The 20203-nt window shown below is 46.8% G+C and overlaps 1 protein-coding gene across 1 annotated transcript in view; it reads left to right on the top strand.

Annotated features, from left to right (window-relative positions):
• Positions 1 to 20203, top strand: part of LOC109904830 (protocadherin-16) — a 184590-nt gene that overhangs the window by 122849 nt on the left and 41538 nt on the right. The window contains exons 3-4 of the mRNA XM_020501959.2: positions 14435 to 14623; positions 18582 to 18813. Of these exons, the coding sequence (XP_020357548.2) occupies positions 14435 to 14623; positions 18582 to 18813 (421 nt within the window). The remainder of the gene's footprint in view (positions 1 to 14434; positions 14624 to 18581; positions 18814 to 20203) is intronic.

Below are 20203 nucleotides of genomic sequence, written 5' to 3'. Positions count from 1 at the left end.
AAACTCTTAAAGACCTAGTAATATTTTACATCAATAGCAGTCAATATTAATCGTCATCTTAATTCAGTCTCATCTGAAAGTTGTAAATTCTTGGTTATCTGCACGAACCCTGGCTAACAAGTTGAATCAGCAATACAAAATTGGGTTAAATTAATTATTTACTAAATACCTATCTAATCACACAGAATTACACATACACATATTTAAATCATAACTTGATTACAAATGACGTCATAAAGGAAAACGTCCCTAGCGGGCAGAACAGATATGACAGCTGGTTACACAAAAGAAAAGGGGCTGGGTTTGAGTGAAAGAGCGGGAAGACTGAGGAACAAAGGGAAGAAGCTGTGCTATCGTAAATACAGTATCTTATGCATTCTAAATGACCGCCCATTTGGAAAAGGAAAATGCAATAAATATTTACTCTGAGCTCCGCTTCGGTAGGTTGGTGGGATATGGAAGGCCGTGTTGCCCAACCGAGTCCTTTGTCCTTTGAAGAATGTCGCTGCTGGTAAATTGAATACGTTGTAGTAACGTTGTTGTGTGGTAGACGGAATACTCTGTCTGTTCCTTCCTAACCCTCGTTTGCAGCGGCTGTTGCTAACTCAACAGCTAGGAGGTATCACTTCTGTAGTGAATAAGAGTTCAAAGTTCATACCATTCGCAACCAAAACTCACGCTGATGTTGGCTTCGTTCTGTAGTTATTATCTGAACCATTCTGACATCAGACCGTCGTCCTCGTAACAGGAGGTTACATTGTCATCAAGGCTTTATATAGGAAGGGAGAGAAGGGCGTGTTTGAAAAGTTTTATAGCCCATGTCCCTTCACAGGGGCGGGCCACTGATTGAGCAGAGCCCTACCTTATGAAAACCCAATTTTCACATTTTAGAAGCTAAAATCACATTTTAGAAGCTAAAATCACATTTCATCCCATCACAAATAATTTCATATTCAAACATTTAAATTGAACAACAATTCCATGTGAATCCGATAACTCTGATGTGTAGACTTTCCACTGTAGAGTTTATGTCATCTTATCGTTGATGAGAATGTCTCAGATGACAACCGAACTGACATCATATTCATTAAGTACCACCGCATATGTTCAATTGGTCGGATTACCAGAATATAGTTAATTTCCCCCCACCTTCTGATGTTCCCAGAATCTCTGTTAACCAAAGGTTTTGCAAATGTAACATCAGTAGGGTAGAGGGAGGAAGAGGTATTTATGACTGCCATAAACCTACCCCCAGGCCAACGTCATGACACAGGGATGGGCGACACGCGACCCCCCCCTTTTGAAGGCCGTTGAATCCATCCCCCCAAAAAATAGTTGTGTAAAAAGAAATGTAGGAACTCAGTCAGGCTCTCAACTTACTATTGCAAGTTAGAATAGTACTATACAAAAGGTGCAATTTGTGAATTTTTCTCTTATGTCAGTCACTGATAGTCTGTCAATTAGCCCATTTCAGAAAAAATATGATTTTTTAGTTTAGCGGCCAGCTATCTAAACTTGTTATTATGGTTGAATTACCGGCAAGGGAACCCCTGCTGATTTTGTTACTCAGTTACTCGTATATCATATTAAAAACTGCAAAGAATTACGTCCACCCTAAGGCAAAATGTGGGTGTAGGATGGATGTGGCCCCTCTTGTCCATCCCTCATATAATGCATTGTAGAATAATGGCTATCTGATGGGTATAGACTGCAATGTTTTAAACACATGTGCACGTAACCACGCAGTCACAGATCCTGTACCCTAACATAAAGTCCACTGTATCTCACTGGGCACACACTGGTTGAATCAACATTGTTTCCACGTCATTTCAATGAGTAGATGTTGAATTGATGTCTCTTTATGAACATTTACACTCAGGGTGCCACCCTATTCCAAATGTTGTGCTCTCTCTCTCTCTCTCTCTCTCTCTCTCTCTCTCTCTCTCTCTCTCTCTGTCTCTCTCTCTGTCTCTCTCTCTGTCTCTCTCTCTGTCTCTCTCTCTGTCTCTCTCTCTGTCTCTCTCTCTGTCTCTCTCTCTGTCTCTCTCTCGGTCTCTCTCTCTCTCGGTCTCTCTCGGTCTGTCTGTCTGTCTGTCTGTCTGTCTGTCTGTCTGTCTGTCTGTCTGTCTGTCTGTCTGTCTGTCTGTCTGTCTGTCTGTCTGTCTGTCTGTCTCTCTCTCTCTCTCTGTGTCTCTGTGTCTCTGTGTCTCTGTCTCTCTGTCTCTCTCTCTCTCTGTCTCTCTCTCTCTCTCTGTCTCTCTCTGTCTCTCTGTCTCTGTCTCTCTCTGTCTCTCTCTCTCTCTGTCTCTCTGTCTCTGTCTCTCTCTGTCTCTCTCTCTCAAGAAGAAGAAAATATTACTCATGTAGCTTGTGGCAAAACCACCCAATCAGGGCCTCTGCTGCCAAACCAAACAGACCAATGATGGAGTAGGTGTGCAGCGGCATACCAACTGGCCAATTAACACACACATCAGCCAGAGGCTGCACCCACACAAACATACTAGCTAAAATATATTACCCAATGGGAGTCCAACATCAGTGGAGAGAGAGTGTGTGTTGCCTCTACTCCCAGACCTCTGCTCCAGACCTCTCCTCCAGATCTCTGTTTCAGCTCTGTTCACACTGGGGTCTGTTTCAGGACTATGTAATGGTAGTAGCAGGGTTATACGAGGTCACGCATACTGTACTAACAGTTTGTAGAACAAACATTATGTTAATTCTTAGTGAAGAACATTCATAGTTTACAACAGTCATAGTGTAGAGAGGGAAAACATAAGGGTGGTCGATCCAAGCTCTCGTTTAGTCAGTCAGTCAGTCTTCCCACCAGTAGTCAGTGTTCTGTTCTGTAGGGAAATGTATTTCTATAAATAGTTCCCACCCAGAGCTGGGACGTGTTCTCCTCAAGGCCAACATGGCTTCTTCTGGCTCCTTCTACAGGGACCAACCACAAAGTGAGAACCAGGGTGGGCCAGGACAGGACAGAACAGAACACAGACAGAGGATGCGTCCCAAACGGCAACCTATTTATAGTGCACTACACTATGTAGGGAATAGGGTGCCATTTGGGAAGCAGACAGAGCATCCAAACCCTTCAGGCACATTAGACTATAAGTGTAGAGCAGAAATGAACCATCTCCTCTTCTCTCTCCCATGACTCTCCAGCCAGAGAGAGATTGTGCGACAGCGTTGGCTGGAAAGTAGACTCCATACAGCAGGAATCTGATGGGTGAACTGAACCCAAACCGCACAGTGCCCCAGTTATCCTTGGATCCTCCTTCAGTATGTTTAACTGAGTCCCCAGCCAAAAGTAAATGTCTCCCCAAACTCTTTCTCTTCTCACTCTCTTTCCCTCTTTCCTTCTCCCTCTGGCCTGTGTCTCCTCACTCCGCAGCCTCTCTCTCAACCTGTCCCTTTTCTCCTCTCCTTCCTCGCTCTCTCTCTCTCTCTCCCACTCACTTTCCACCTCCCTCTCTCCAACCTCAGTCCTCCTATCTCCGCCTCGCTTCATAAGACATCTCCACCAGGCTCTACTGTACTCTCACACTGAGTAGAGAGAGAACTCTGCTGGCTTCCAACCATCATCTAACAACTCTCCTGCCTTTGAACTTCTAATCCAATAAAAAGGGAATGTTTGCACAACACAGCAGCACCACAGTGGGCAGAGCAGAGACCCAGCAGAAGAGGAGAGAAGCCTGAACAATATAAAACAGACTCAGAGGATCACAGTACCTTGGCTATGAGGACACATAGGGCCCTGGTCAAAAGTAGTTCACTATGTTGGGAATAGGATACCATTTGGGATGCAGACAGAGTACAGCAGAGGTCACTGTAGAGTGGGTCAGAAGATGGTGATATCCGATACCTGTTAATTTTACAATTGTCTTCTAGCCTGGTTACCAGGTCTGTATGTAATTATCTTCTATCCTGGTTACCAGGTCAGTATGTAGTTCCCTTCTAGCCTGGTTACCAGGTCAGTATGTAGTTCCCTTCTAGCCTGGTTACCAGGTCAGTATGTAGTTCCCTTCTAGCCTGGTTACCAGGTCTGTGTAATGAGGTCTGTGTGTAGCTTGTGTAGAGGAGTCAGGCGCAGGACAAAGATATGAGTAAATAAATGTAATTTACTCAAAAATGGACAAATACAATAAAGTGAGCCCACATAACGGACCGTATTACATACAAACAAGTACTCACAAATAAACATGGAGGAACAAAGGGTTAAATAATGAACAAGTAATTGTGGGATTGAAATCAGGTGTGTAAGACAAAGGCAGAACAAATGGAAAATGAAAAGTGGATCGGCGATGGCTAGAAGGCCAGTGATGTCGACCGCCGAACGCCGCCCGAACAAGGAGAGGGACCAACTTCGGCGGAAGTCGTGACAGTCTGTATGTAATTCTTTATCCAACACCTGTGACTGACTCATTGTCAACGAAATTCAAGAACAAAAACAGTTGGATGAAGCACACAAATACCTAGCTGTTGTTTACAAGCGTTTGAACAAGACATCAGCTGATTGGCTAATGTCTACAGTTTGTATTGGGTGAGAGTTCACTCACCCAGTGTAGAAGAGGTTAGAGTTCAGCTTCACAGACACCTGGCTGTGTCCCAAATGTCATACCTGTACCCTATTCAGTACATTGTTTTGGATCAGCCCACTATATAGGGGCCCTGAGCCTTATTCCATTAGCTGGAGGAGACTGTAACTGTACTCTATGATGGAAACCATGGATTCAAGATGGAAATGTATAACACAAAACATATACAACCCTGCCAAGACTTGAACTGAGCTGCACTGTTGGTTAACGTAAGTACAGTATGTGTTCACCGCTGTGACTGTGGGTGTATCCCAAATGACACCCTATTCCCTATGTAATGCACTACTTTTGACCAGAGCCCTATGGGGGAATAAGGAATAGTGTGCCATTTGGGATGCACACTGTATAAAGGGAAGGAACGGTCTGGCTGTGGTTATAATTATACCAACACAACAGCAGATACCAGATTGACATTACGACATGGTGAGTGGACATCAATCTTCATCACATGGTTTTTATTAGTCTTAACACATTGTGAGTGATTTATACCTTCCCCTCATCTCTCTCTCCCCCATCTCTGTTTCTCTATCTCTCTCACTATGTATGATATACAGCAGCTCCTTCCATCAGGATTTTACGAAGACTTTTTAATGAATGCCAGAGAGGTTATTTTATTGGGTTAATCCTCCTCGTCACTGCGGGTTGTCTGTCTGTCTGTGGTTTGGCTAATTATTCTGTCTGCGTCCCAAATGGACCCCTATCCCAGTATTCCCTATAGTACACTACTGTGCCATTTAGGACAAAGACATTCTGTCTCCGTCCAAATGAGGCTGCATTATAAACCAAGCCTGCCCGGCTGTGTGGAGATGTGATATAATGTCATCTGAAATGGCATCCTTTTTTTCTATGTAGTGTACTACTAATGACCAGGGCTCATAGGGCACTTTGTAGGGAATGGGGTGCCATTTGGGACACACATCTCTAGACAGGCAGACCTAGTCCTCAGCCTCAGCACCAGGGCTCCAGCCCCATGTCACTGATATGCTGTTATTAACCTAGAATGAGAGAAGAATAGAGATTCCTGGTCCCTGTAGAGTTGAGATCATTCTGATTTCTCTCCTCAGGCATAGCATTGTGAACGTTTAGGGTTCTATATCAATTCCATTGTACCTTCATTATAGTACCAAAAAAAACAACTCCTCTGCATTTGGAGCTAAATATATGGTTACATTGAGAGGGTTGCATTTAGAGCAGGGTTATTATAGTCTAACAGGATATCCACTGGATATGTTTGTCAATGTGTGTTTCCCTGAAATCAAGCGTGGAGAGATTGTAGATAACAGTTGAATCAGTACATCTGTCTCTATCATGTATAACAGACATCAGGCTGGTGAGAGCATGCTGAACTGGAGGTGAACCTGTCCACATGCCTCCTATTACTCCTGATATCTGTCTTCACAACATACTACAGCCTCAAAGCTCGCAATCCCTGGACTTTACTTTTCTCTCTCTCTCTCTCTCTCTCTCTCTCTCTCTTTCTTTCTTTCTTTCTTTCTTTCTTTCTTTCTTTCTTTCTTTCTTTCTTTCTTTCTTTCTTTCTCTCTCTCTCTCTTTCTTTCTTTCTTTCTTTCTTTCTTTCTCTCTCTTTCTTTCTCTCTGTGGTGTGTGCGTGCGTGTAAGCTCGCACACACCTCTCTCTGGTCACCTCTCTGGTCACCCTATCCATCTCTCTGGTCACCCTATCCATCTCTCTGGTCCTCCTATCCATCTCTCTGGTCCTCCTATCCATCTCTGGTCCTCCTATCCATCTCTCTGGTCCTCCTATCCATCTCTATGGTCCTCCTATCCATCTCTCTGGTCCTCCTATCCATCTCTCTGGTCCTCCTATCCATCTCTCTGGTCCTCCTATCCATCTCTCTGGTCCTCCTATCCATCTCTCTGGTCCTCCTATCCATCTCTCTGGTCCTCCTATCCATCTCTCTGGTCACCCTATCCATCTCTCTGGCCACCCTATCCATCTCTCTGGTCCTCCTATCCATCTCTCTGGTCTTCCTATCCATCTCTCTGGTCACCCTATCCATCTCTCTGGTCATCCTATCCATCTCTCTGGTCCTCCTATCCATCTCTCTGGTCCTCCTATCCATCTCTCTGGTCCTCCTATCCATCTCTCTGGTCACCCTATCCATCTCTCTGGTCATCCTATCCATCTCTCTGGCCACCCTATCCATCTCTCTGGTCACCCTATCCATCTCTCTGGTCCTCCTATCCATCTCTCTGGTCACCCTATCCATCTCTCTGGTCACCCTATCCATCTCTCTGGTCACCCTATCCATCTCTCTCTGGTCATCCTATCCATCTCTCTGGCCCTCCTATCCATCTCTCTGGTCCTCCTATCCATCTGTCTACTTGAAGAGATATTCTTCTCCTTGCTCAGCCTTTCATGTTATTCTTGGGGCCATGAGTTCTTCTCAACCACATGTCCTACCCAGGAATAACCCCAGGTCCTAGTAATACTGTTCCACCACTCCACTGTTCATCCAGTCTTTGCAGCCACAGGCTAACACTTCTCCCTTCACTATTTGGGTTAGGAGACCTTCACTGTTTCTGTGTCTGTCACACTTTTTAATGCTATGCTACAGGAGAGTATTTTCCCTCCCGCTTCACTATTGCTGTTGTACTGTAATTGTGTTCATATGAGAGTAGCGAACTCTATAGCCTCTACCTCTGAATTCATAGTTCCATTCTTTCCCCTCAACTGTAAATCCCAGGTGCATTCTACCATTTGTCAGCCTTCATATCATAAATATTTTATGTGAGTATTGTACAGGTGCCATTTTTTATGATGGTGGTATGGGCTAGGAAAATAAACATTCCTCCATGCCAGGTTGTGGCTGAAATGGAAAGTGACGTTTGGGTCTCCTCATATAGCTCTCTCTCACTTTCGCATGCACACACACACACACACACACACATACACACAAATCAAGCCGTCTCCTACTGCCACGACTAGCTCTCAGTGTTTAACCTGTCCAGGTCCTGTCATGCTAATGTGGTGAGAACAAGAGCAGCAGTGCAGTAGTTATAAATACAGTGCCTCTTGCCAGATAATTTCATGTTGAAGTACAGCTACAGGTCCAGAGGGCTGCTGTGTTTTAACAGAGATACTCTTCTCTCCTCAACAAGCTCCCGGTCTCTGTGTCCTCCCGTGGTTTACTATCCATCTCTTTGGTGTGTCTCTCTCTCTGCCAACATCACAGGCTCTCTCACTAGCTCTCTCAATGTCCTTTGGCTGTCGTTAGGCCAAACACACAGACACACACACACACACACACACACACACACACACACACACACACACACACACACACACACACACACACACACACACACACACACACACACTGCTCAGCACCGAGTCCCCCGACCACTATGTGCTACAGGATACATACAGAACAGAGATCCTGTTTCAGCTTAGAATCATCATCACTTCTAATGAATGGTTTCCATCCTCGTACACTCACAGGAGCCAGGCTAAGGCAGGAGCCAGGCTAAGACAGGAGCCAGGGTAAGACAGGAGCATCCTGTTTCAGCTTAGAATCATCATCACTTCTAATGAATGGTTTCCATCCTCGTACACTCACAGGAGCCAGGCTAAGACAGGAGCCAGGCTAAGACAGGAGCCAGGACCAGAACAGGACAGGAGCCAGGCTAAGACAGGAGCCAGGACCAGAACAGGACAGGAGCCAGGCTAAGACAGGAGCCAGGCTAAGACAGGAGCCAGGCTAAGACAGGAGCCAGGCTAAGACAGGAGCCAGGACCAGAACAGGAGCCAGGCTAAGACAGAAGCCAGGCTAAGACAGGAGCCAGGACCAGAACAGGAGCCAGGCTAAGACAGGAGCCAGGCCAAGACAGGAGCCAGGCCAAGACAGGAGCCAGGCCAAGACAGGAGCCAGGCCAAGACAGGAGCCAGGCCAAGACAGGAGCCAGGCCAAGACAGGAGCCAGGCCAAGACAGGAGCCAGGCCAAGACAGGAGCAAGGACCAGAACAGGACAGGAGTTAGGACCAGGACAGGACAGGAGCCAGGGCCAGGACAGGACAAGAGTTAAGGACAGGACAGGAGCCAGGACCAGGACAGGACAGGAGCCAGGACCAGAACAGGACAGGAGTTAGGGCCAGGACAGGACAAGAGCCAGGCTAAGACAGGAGCCAGGACCAGAACAGGACAGGAGTTAGGGCCAGGACAGGACAAGAGCCAGGCTAAGACAGGAGCCAGGACCAGAACAGGACAGGAGTTAGGGCCAGGACAGGACAAGAGTTAGGGCCAGGACAGGACAAGAGTTAGGGCCAGGACAGGACAAGAGTTAGGGCCAGGACAGGACAAGAGTTAGGGCCAGGACAGGACAAGAGTTAGGGCCAGGACAGGACAAGAGTTAGGGCCAGGACAGGACAAGAGTTAGGGCCAGGACAGGACAAGAGTTAGGGCCAGGACAGGACAAGAGTTAGGGCCAGGACAGGACAAGAGTTAGGGCCAGGACAGGACAAGAGTTAAGGACAGGACAGGAGCCAGGACCAGGACAGGACAGGAGCCAGGGCCGGAACAGGAGCCAGGAACAGAACAGGACAGGAGTTACGGCCAGGACAGGACAAGAGTTAGGGCCAGGACAGGACAAGAGTTAGGGCCAGGACAGAACAGGACAGGAGTTAGGGCCAGGACAGGACAAGAGTTAGGGACAGGACAGGACAGGACCAGGACAGGAGCCAGGGCCGGAACAGGACAGGAGTTAGGGCCAGGACGGGACAGGAGTTATGGCCAGGACAGGACAGGAGCCAGGACCAGAACAGGAGCTAGGAACAGAACAGGACAGGAGATAGGGCCAGGACAGGACAAGAGCCAGGCTAAGACAGGAGCCAGGACCAGAACAGGACAGGAGTTAGGGCCAGGACAGGACAGGAGTTAGGGCCAGGACAGGACAGGAGTTAGGGCCAGGACAGGACAGGAGCCAGGGACAGGACAGGACAGGAGCCAGGGCCGGAACAGGAGCCAGGAACAGAACAGGACAGGAGTTACGGCCAGGACAGGACAGGAGTTAGGGCCAGGACTGAACAGGACAGGAGTAAGGCCAGGACAGGAGCCAGGGCCAGGACAGAACAGGACAGGAGTAAGGCCAGGACATGAGCCAGGGCCAGGCCAGGGAAGTGTGTGCTTTTGATAAGCATGACTGGCTGTATTTTCCTTGGCCCAGTCCCTCATAGCTCTCTCCTAGCTGCCCTCTTAGACATAGAGCAGCCATACTGCACTACAAGTACACATTGGAGACTCTATTTCATTTCATCAACTTCTCCTTTCCTTCCCAGAGAGATCCCCCTTTTTTTGTAGAGATGGAAGGAAAGAGAGAACTCTAATCAACTTGTGAGGCTTAACCCCATCTGTAATCTCTTTCTAGCTGCGATCACGAGCCAACACTTGCAAACGATTACCCTGCTAGTACCCAGGAGGCTCTCTGATTGGCTTGTTTGGTTAGTGTAATCCAGGGAGCTGCTACAGTCTCCTTTCCTCAGCTGGCTGGTGGCTGGCTGGGTGGGTGGGGAGTTGGGCTGAACTGAGTGGAGGCTGTCTGTTATGAACCCACCAGCTCCAGCTCTCAGCTCTCTCTGTACTGTAGATGTGAGGTGTATTAAAACCAGACGTTGAGGGGTAGAACGTTAGAGTTATAATGTGGTGAGGCAGGGAAGCAGTGAGGCGTGCTGTGGGGGATACCCTCCTGCTCCCCAGACCCCCCTCCCCCTGTCACTGGGCTGTTCAGACAGTCGCCACTCCACTCCTGGACCAGCCTGGCTGTCTCTACTGCTGGCATCTCTCCCGGCTAAACGCAGGCAGGGCTGGAGAAGTCATCCTCTCCTCATCTCCCTCCCTCCCTCACCCAGTGCCTCGCTCTACCAGAGGCAGTTTGGCTTGTGCTCTAACTCAGATAAACAACACAGATGAGAAGTAAAGACTCACTCCAACAGCACCTGGTGTCCTATACTATCCTGACCTGTACGGTTACTGTACTGTCCTGTTACTGTCCTGTACTGTCCTGGTACTGTCCTGTTACTGTACTGTCCTGTTACTGTCCTGTACTGGTCCTGTACTGTTACTGTCCTGTACTGTTACTGTACTGTACTGTCCTGTTACTGTACTGTACTGTCCTGGTACTGTTACTGTCCTGTCCTGTTACTGTCCTGTACTGTTACTGTCCTGTTACTGTACTGTTACTGTACTGTCCTGTTACTGTACTGTCCTGTTACTGTCCTGTACTGGTCCTGTACTGTTACTGTCCTGTTACTGTTACTGTACTGTACTGTCCTGTTACTGTACTGTACTGTCCTGTTACTGTCCTGTCCTGTTACTGTCCTGTACTGTTACTGTCCTGTACTGTTACTGTACTGTCCTGTTACTGTTACTGTCCTGTTACTGTCCTGTACTGTACTGTTTCTGTCCTGTTACTGTACTGTTACTGTCCTGTTACTGTAATGTTACTGTACTGTACTGTTACTGTCCTGTCCTGTTACTGTCCTGTACTGTTACTGTCCTGTCCTGTTACTGTACTGTACTGTCCTGTTACTGTTACTGTTACTGTCCTGTACTGTCCTGTTACTGTTACTGTCCTGTACTGTACTGTCCTGTACTGTACTGTCCTGTTACTGTTACTGTCCTGTTACTGTACTGTCCTGTTACTGTCCTGTACTGTTACTGTACTGTCCTGTTACTGTCCTGTACTGTACTGTTACTGTCCTGTTACTGTACTGTTACTGTCCTGTTACTGTAATGTTACTGTACTGTACTGTTACTGTCCTGTCCTGTTACTGTCCTGTACTGTTACTGTCCTGTCCTGTTACTGTACTGTACTGTCCTGTTACTGTTACTGTCCTGTACTGTCCTGTTACTGTTACTGTCCTGTACTGTACTGTCCTGTACTGTACTGTCCTGTTGCTGTTACTGTCCTGTTACTGTACTGTCCTGTTACTGTCCTGTACTGTTACTGTCCTGTACTGTTACTGTACTGTACTGTCCTGTTACTGTTACTGTCCTGTTACTGTCCTGTCCTGTTACTGTTACTGTCCTGTACTGTACTGTTACTGTCCTGTTACTGTACTGTTACTGTCCTGTTACTGTACTGTCCTGTTACTGTCCTGTCCTGTAATGTTACTGTACTGTACTGTTACTGTCCTGTCCTGTTACTGTCCTGTACTGTTACTGTACTGTCCTGTACTGTACTGTTACTGTCCTGTTACTGTACTGTTACTGTCCTGTACTGTACTGTTACTGTACTGTACTGTTACTGTCCTGTACTCTTACTCTCCTGTACTGTAACTGACCTGTACTGTTACTGTCCTGTCCTGTACTGTTACTGTCCTGTACTGTTACTGTCCTGTACTCTTACTCTCCTGTACTGTAACTGACCTGTACTGTTACTGTCCTGTACTGTTACTGTCCTGTACTGTTACTGTCCTGTACTCTTACTCTCCTGTACTGTAACTGACCTGTACTGTTACTGTCCTGTCCTGTACTGTTACTGTCCTGTACTATTACTGTCCTGTCCTGTACTATTACTGTCCTGTACTGTACTGTTACTGTCCTGTCCTGTCCTGTACTATTACTGTGCTTTACTATTACTGTCCTGTACTATTACTGTCCTGTCCTGTACTATTACTGTCCTGTACTGTACTGTTACTGTCCTGTACTGTTACTGTCCTGTACTCTTACTCTCCTGTACTGTAACTGACCTGTACTGTTACTGTCCTGTCCTGTACTGTTACTGTCCTGTACTATTACTGTCCTGTCCTGTACTATTACTGTCCTGTACTATTACTGTCCTGTCCTGTACTATTACTGTCCTGTACTGTACTGTTACTGTCCTGTACTGTTACTGTCCTGTACTTGTACTGTACTGTTACTGTCCTGTACTGTTACTGTCCTGTACTGTTACTGTCCTGTTACTGTACTGTACTGTTACTGTCCTGTACTGTTACTGTCCTGTACTGTACTGTTACTGTCCTGTACTGTTACTGTCCTGTACTGTTACTGTCCTGTTACTGTCCTGTTACTGTACTGTTACTGTACTGTACTGTTACTGTCCTGTCCTGTTACTGTCCTGTACTGTTACTGTCCTGTTACTGTCCTGTCCTGTTACTGTCCTGTTACTGTACTGTACTGTTACTGTCCTGTACTGTTACTGTCCTGTACTGTTACTGTCCTGTACTTGTACTGTACTGTTACTGTCCTGTACTGTTACTGTCCTGTACTGTTACTGTCCTGTTACTGTACTGTCCTGTACTTGTACTGTACTGTTACTGTCCTGTACTGTTACTGTCCTGTTACTGTACTGTACTGTCCTGTACTGTTACTGTCCTGTACTGTTACTGTCCTGTACTGTACTGTTACTGTTACTGTCCTGTACTGTTACTGTCCTGTACTGTTACTGTCCTGTTACTGTCCTGTCCTGTTACTGTCCTGTTACTGTACTGTTACTGTCCTGTACTGTTACTGTCCTGTACTGTACTGTTACTGTCCTGTACTGTTACTGTCCTGTCCTGTTACTGTCCTGTACTGTTACTGTCCTGTTACTGTCCTGTTACTGTACTGTTACTGTCCTGTTACTGTACTGTTACTGTCCTGTTACTGTCCTGTTACTGTCCTGTACTGTTACTGTCCTGTTACTGTCCTGTACTGTTACTGTCCTGTTACTGTCCTGTCCTGTTACTGTCCTGTACTGTTACTGTCCTGTACTGTTACTGTCCTGTACTGTTACTGTCCTGTATGGAACTGTTACTGTCCTGTCCTGTACTGTTACTGTGCTTTACTGTGTTTGTTCCCTGTTCATTCTAGTGGTACTATCCAAAAGGATCCTACAGGGTATATACTCAAATACATTGGTCTAGAAAATGTCATTTTCCGAGGACAAATTGTGCGCTTTCTTCAGCTGTCCGAATAATTGCATTTTTTAAAGTCAACATCCAGTGTCCTCCAAGAGTTGCAGAATATTTCCTTATCTGTCTAGTTCCTAGCAGAATACTTCCTTATCGGTCTAGTTCCTAGCAGAATACTTCCTTATCGGTCTAGTTCCTAGCAGAATACTTCCTTATCGGTCTAGTTCCTAGCAGAATACTTCCTTATCTGTCTAGTTCCTAGCAGAATACTTCCTTATCTGTCTAGTTCCTAGCAGAATACTTCCTTATCTGTCTAGTTCCTAGCAGAATACTTCCTTATCGGTCTAGTTCCTAGCAGAATACTTCCTTATCTGTCTAGTTCCTAGCAGAATACTTCCTTATCTGTCTAGTTCCTAGCAGAATACTTCCTTATCTGTCTAGTTCCTAGCAGAATACTTCCTTATCTGTCTAGTTCCTAGCAGAATACTTCCTTATCTGTCTAGTTCCTAGCTGAATACTTCCTTATCTGTCTACTTCCTAGCTGAATACTTCCTTATCTGTCTAGTTCCTAGCTGAATACTTCCTTATCTGTCTAGTTCCTAGCAGAATACTTCCTTATCTGTCTAGTTCCTAGCTGAATACTTCCTTATCTGTCTACTTCCTAGCTGAATACTTCCTTATCTGTCTAGTTCCTAGCTGAATACTTCCTTATCTGTCTAGTTCCTAGCTGAATACTTCCTTATCTGTCTAGTTCCTAGCTGAATACTTCCTTATCTGTCTAGCTCCTAGCTGAATGTTTCCTTATCTGTCTAGCTCCTAGCTGAATACTTCCTTATCTGTCTAGCTGCTAGCTGAATATTTCCTTATCTGTCTAGCTCCTACTGTGGGTGTATTCTTGTGTCTATCTCTGTAGGTGTAACAGTGAAAGTTCCCCTTAAGACAAACTGTCTAACCCATAAATCCTCTTCTTTTATCTCCCCTTTTCCAGGTGACAGCGACAGACGCGGACGGTGGCTCCTTCGGCTCCATCAGTTACTCTCTGGGGTCAGGCATCAACAGTGCTGTCCCCTCCCAGTTCTCTGTAGGGAAGGAGACAGGACAGATCTGTACCAACGTGGCTCTGGACAGGGATCAGGGACCAACCAGCTATGACTTTACCGTCACCGCCGTGGACGGGGTGAGTCACCTACTGTATCTCTCCATCCTCATCCAATGGCTACATCCCCAAATGGCACCGTATTCCCTACATAGTCAATTCCCATTGACCAGCGCCCTATGGAATAGAGTGCCATTTGGCACATAATCTCTCCCTGTGAGTACATTAAACCCCTGACAGTGATCTCTTAAAGCAGTGCTTTTCACAGTGTTTATCACAACAGGGCTAAAAGAAGAAAAACTCCAGCACCCTGGTAATATTGATGCTTCCAACAATTGACTGGATCTTTTTAACCGATATTTCACAGCAGGGTTCACAGCAGACATATAGCTAGCAGAACCCTGGCTATTAGACGCAGCTATAGAGCCAGAGCCAGGATAGCTAGTAGAGAGGGGAGCAGCTCCCCAGTCAGGCAGAGCAGAACACAGCAGAGCAGAACGTTTTTCAGTAGTGTAGACAAATAAAAGAGTCTGAATGACTCCCTGGCAGGGCTGTGCTGTAAATGACTCTCCCTGGCAGAGCTGTGCTGTAAATGACTCTCCCTGGCAGGGCTGTGCTGTGAATGACTCTCCCTGGCAGGGCTGTGCTGTGAATGACTCCCTGGCAGGGCTGTGAATGACTCTCCCTGGCAGGTCTGTGCTGTGAATGACTCTCCCTGGCAGGTCTGTGCTGTGAATGAGTTTCCCTGACAGGACTATGCTGTGAATGACTCTCCCTGGCAGGGCTGTGCTGTGAATGAGTCTCCCTGACAGGACTATGCTGTGAATGAGTCTCCCTGGCAGGACTGTGCTGTGAATGACTCTCCCTGACAGGACTGTGCTGTGAATGAGTTACCCTGACAGGTCTGTGCTGTGAATGAGTTTCCCTGGCAGGGCTGTGCTGTAAATGACTCTCCCTGGCAGGGCTGTGCTGTAAAGGACTCTCCCTGGCAGGGCTGTGCTGTAAAGGACTCTCCCTGGCAGGGCTGTGCTGTGAATGACTCTCCCTGGCAGGGCTGTGCTGTAAATGACTCTCCCTGGCAGGGCTGTGCTGTAAATGACTCTCCCTGGCAGGGCTGTGCTGTAAATGACTCTCCCTGGCAGGGCAGGGCTGTGAATGACTCTCCCTGGCAGGGCAGGGCTGTGAATGACTCTCCCTGGCAGGGCAGGGCTGTGAATGACTCTCCCTGGCAGGGCAGGGCTGTGAATGACTCTCCCTGGCAGGGCTGTGCTGTAAATGACTCTCCCTGGCAGGGCTGTGCTGTAAATCACTCTCCCTGGCAGGGCTGTGCTGTGAATGACTCTCCCTGGCAGGGCTGTGCTGTAAATGACTCTCCCTGGCAGGGCTGTGCTGTAAATGACTCTCCCTGGCAGGGCTGTGCTGTAAATGACTCTCCCTGGCAGGGCTGTGCTGTAAATGACTCTCCCTGGCAGGGCTGTGCTGTAAATGACTCCCTGGCAGGGCTGTGCTGTGAATGAGTTTCCCTGGCAGAGCTGTGCTGTGAATGACTCTCCCTGGCAGGGCTGTGCTGTGAATGACTCTCCCTGGCAGGGCTGTGCTGTGAATGACTCTCCTTGGCAGGGCTGTGCTGTGAATGACTCTCCCTGGCAGGGCTATGCTGTGAATGACTCTCCCTGACAGGGCTGTGCTGTGAATGACTCTCCCTGACAGAGCCGTAAATGACTCTCCCTGGCAGGGCTGTGCTGTAAATGACTCTCCCTGGCAGGGCTGTGCTGTAAATGACTCTCCCTGGCAGGGCTGTGCTGTAAATGACTCTCCCTGGCAGGGCTGTGCTGTAAATGACTCTCCCTGGCAGGGCTGTGCTGTAAATGACTCCCTGGCAGGGCTGTGCTGTGAATGAGTTTCCCTGGCAGAGCTGTGCTGTGAATGACTCTCCCTGGCAGGGCTGTGCTGTGAATGACTCTCCCTGGCAGGGCTGTGCTGTGAATGACTCTCCTTGGCAGGGCTGTGCTGTGAATGACTCTCCCTGGCAGGGCTATGCTGTGAATGACTCTCCCTGACAGGGCTGTGCTGTGAATGACTCTCCCTGACAGAGCCGTAAATGACTCTCCCTGGCAGGGCTGTGCTGTGAATGACTCTCCCTGGCAGGGCTGTGCTGTGAATGACTCCCTGGCAGGGCTGTGAATGACTCTCCCTGGCAGGTCTGTGCTGTGAATGACTCTCCCTGGCAGGTCTGTGCTGTGAATGAGTTTCCCTGACAGGACTATGCTGTGAATGACTTTCCCTGACAGGACTATGCTGTGAATGACTCTCCCTGGCAGGACTGTGCTGTGATTGACTCTCCCTGACAGGACTGTGCTGTGAATGAGTTTCCCTGACAGGTCTGTGCTGTGAATGAGTTTCCCTGACAGGACTATGCTGTGAATGACTCTCCCTGGCAGGGCTGTGCTGTGAATGAGTCTCCCTGACAGGACTATGCTGTGAATGAGTCTCCCTGACAGGACTATGCTGTGAATGAGTCTCCCTGACAGGACTATGCTGTGAATGAGTCTCCCTGACAGGACTGTGCTGTGAATGAGTTTCCCTGACAGGACTATGCTGTGAATGAGTTTCCCTGACAGGACTATGCTGTGAATGAGTTTCCCTGACAGGACTATGCTGTGAATGAGTTTCCCTGACAGGACTATGCTGTGAATGAGTTTCCCTGACAGGACTATGCTGTGAATGAGTTTCCCTGACAGGACTATGCTGTGAATGAGTTTCCCTGACAGGACTATGCTGTGAATGAGTTTCCCTGACAGGACTATGCTGTGAATGAGTTTCCCTGACAGGACTATGCTGTGAATGACTCTCCCTGGCAGGGCTGTGCTGTGAATGAGTCTCCCTGACAGGACTATGCTGTGAATGAGTCTCCCTGACAGGACTATGCTGTGAATGACTCTCCCTGACAGGACTATGCTGTGAATGAGTCTCCCTGACAGGACTATGCTGTGAATGACTCTCCCTGACAGGACTATGCTGTGAATGAGTCTCCCTGACAGGGCTGTGAATGAGTCTCCCTGACAGGACTGTGCTGTGAATGAGTTTCCCTGACAGGACTATGCTGTGAATGAGTTTCCCTGACAGGACTATGCTGTGAATGAGTTTCCCTGACAGGACTATGCTGTGAATGAGTTTCCCTGACAGGACTATGCTGTGAATGAGTTTCCCTGACAGGACTATGCTGTAGCGCCACACGCCAAATCCTACTTGAAGGTAAAAGGGTAGAAATGAAAGGAAATCACTGCAGTCATGGTAAAATAATCGAGAGAGAGAGAGAGAGAAAAAAAAAGCCTCCAACGTCAGGCAGACAGACATACAGTTAGGCAGATGGACAGACAGGCATGCAAGGAGACAGGCAGGCAGCAGTAATATTTAATAAGTTGAACCACTGCTCCCTCCTCCCTCTCACTAGTCCGGCCAAATGAAAAGCCTGCTCTGTATTCTGTTCAGAACAAGCCACCAGGGAAACAGAGCTCTATCCTCTGTGGCGGCGGTAGCGAGCCCTCTCACCCCACACAGATCCTGACAGATTGCTGTTTCCCTGGGGGAGCTATCAATCCGTATCCCTCCACCAACCTGCAACCTGCCAGGACTAGATTCTAGAGTCAGACGTTTTTAACAGGGTTCCTGCTGATTTTAACCTGTTCTATTAATGTGGTCTTACTCTTTTTTTCATTTATTTTACCACTTTGTCCTGCTGATATACAACAGCATGTGAAGTCTAGTAGAACAGAGGGCTTTTTGTCCTTAGAAGTGGTGCAAACCCAACACCTAACTCACTTCAGCTGGGCTTTGATATAAAGGGGGAAAGGTGCTCAGCTTAACTGAGGCACATTGAAATCAAAAACATTTCTACCCCAGGACACTGTGGTGACCTTTCCAGAAGATTCACCAGCATCAACAAACCAACACAGAATGGAACTGACACATCTAACACATTCCAATGAGCGTTGTCTTTTAGATTCATTGATAGATTTTCCTTTCTGTTTCCCTGCAGGGCGGTCTGAATTCTATGGCCTATGTCAGGGTTGACCTGCTGGACATCAACGACAACAGACCAGTCTTCTACCCTGTGAGCTACGCCGTCAGCCTCAGCTCCCAGAGTGCACCTGGCACCTCTGTCGTCAAGGTTACGGCCCTTGACCCCGACACTGGGGAGAACGGGAGGGTCACGTACCGAACCGTCCCCGGGGGCAACTCCCCCTTCTTCACCCTCAACAAAGACACAGGTTGGCGTTTTACTGTAATACAGCTTTAACTATGACCAAAAATAAACAGGTTGGCGTTTTACTGTAATACAGCTTTAACTATGACCAAAAATAAACAGGTTGGCGCTTTACTGTAATACAGATTTAACTATGACCAAAAATAAACAGGTTGGCGTTTTACTGTAATACAGATTTAACTATGACCAATAATAAACAGGTTGGCGTTTTACTGTAATACAGATTTAACTATGACCAAAAATAAACAGGTTGGCGTTTTACTGTAATACATCTTTAACTATGACCAAAAATAAACAGGTTGGCGTTTTACTGTAATACATCTTTAACTATGACCAAAAATAAACAGGTTGGCGTTTTACTGTAATACATCTTTAACTATGACCAAAAATAAACAGGTTGGCGTTTTACTGTAATACATCTTTAACTATGACCAAAAATAAACAGGTTGGCGTTTTACTGTAATACATCTTTAACTATGACCAAAAATAAACAGGTTGGCGTTTTACTGTAATACATCTTTAACTATGACCAAAAATAAACAGGTTGGCGTTTTACTGTAATACATCTTTAACTATGACCAAAAATAAACAGGTTGGCGTTTTACTGTAATACATCTTTAACTATGACCAATAATAAACAGGTTGGCGCTTTACTGTAATACATCTTTAACTATGACCAAAAATAAACAGGTTGGCGTTTTACTGTAATACATCTTTAACTATGACCAAAAATAAACAGGTTGGCGTTTTACTGTAATACATCTTTAACTATGACCAAAAATAAACAGGTTGGCGTTTTACTGTAATACATCTTTAACTATGACCAAAAATAAACAGGTTGGCGTTTTACTGTAATACATCTTTAACTATGACCAAAAATAAACAGGTTGGCGTTTTACTGTAATACATCTTTAACTATGACCAAAAATAAACAGGTTGGCGTTTTACTGTAATACATCTTTAACTATGACCAATAATAAACAGGTTGGTGCTTTTTTTTGTATTTTAGTATTTTTTTTACTTTACCCTTTTTCTCCTCAATTTCGTGGTAGTTTGGTGGTTACAGTAGTTACAGTCTTGTCTCATCGTTACAACTCCCGTACGGACTCGGGGGAGGCGAAGGTCGAGAGCCGTGCGTCCTCAGAAACACAATCCAACCAAGTCGCACTGCTTCTTGACACAATGCCCACTTAACCCGGTAGCCAGCCGCACCAATGTGTCGAAGGAAACACCGTGCACCTGGTGACCATGTCAGCGTGCACTGCGCCCGGCCCGCCACAGGAGTACGGCAACCGGGATGTCAGCAACCGGGACAGGACTAGATTCTAGAGTCAGCGTTTTTAACAGGGTTCCTGCTGATTTTAACCTGCTCTATTAATGTGGTGCTGTGTGTG

The sequence above is a fragment of the Oncorhynchus kisutch genome, linkage group LG15, assembly GCF_002021735.2.
Source record: "Oncorhynchus kisutch isolate 150728-3 linkage group LG15, Okis_V2, whole genome shotgun sequence".
Taxonomy (NCBI): Eukaryota; Metazoa; Chordata; class Actinopteri; order Salmoniformes; family Salmonidae; genus Oncorhynchus; species Oncorhynchus kisutch.
Note: the sequence above shows the minus strand (reverse complement) of the source record. Positions and strands in the feature narration are given on the sequence as shown.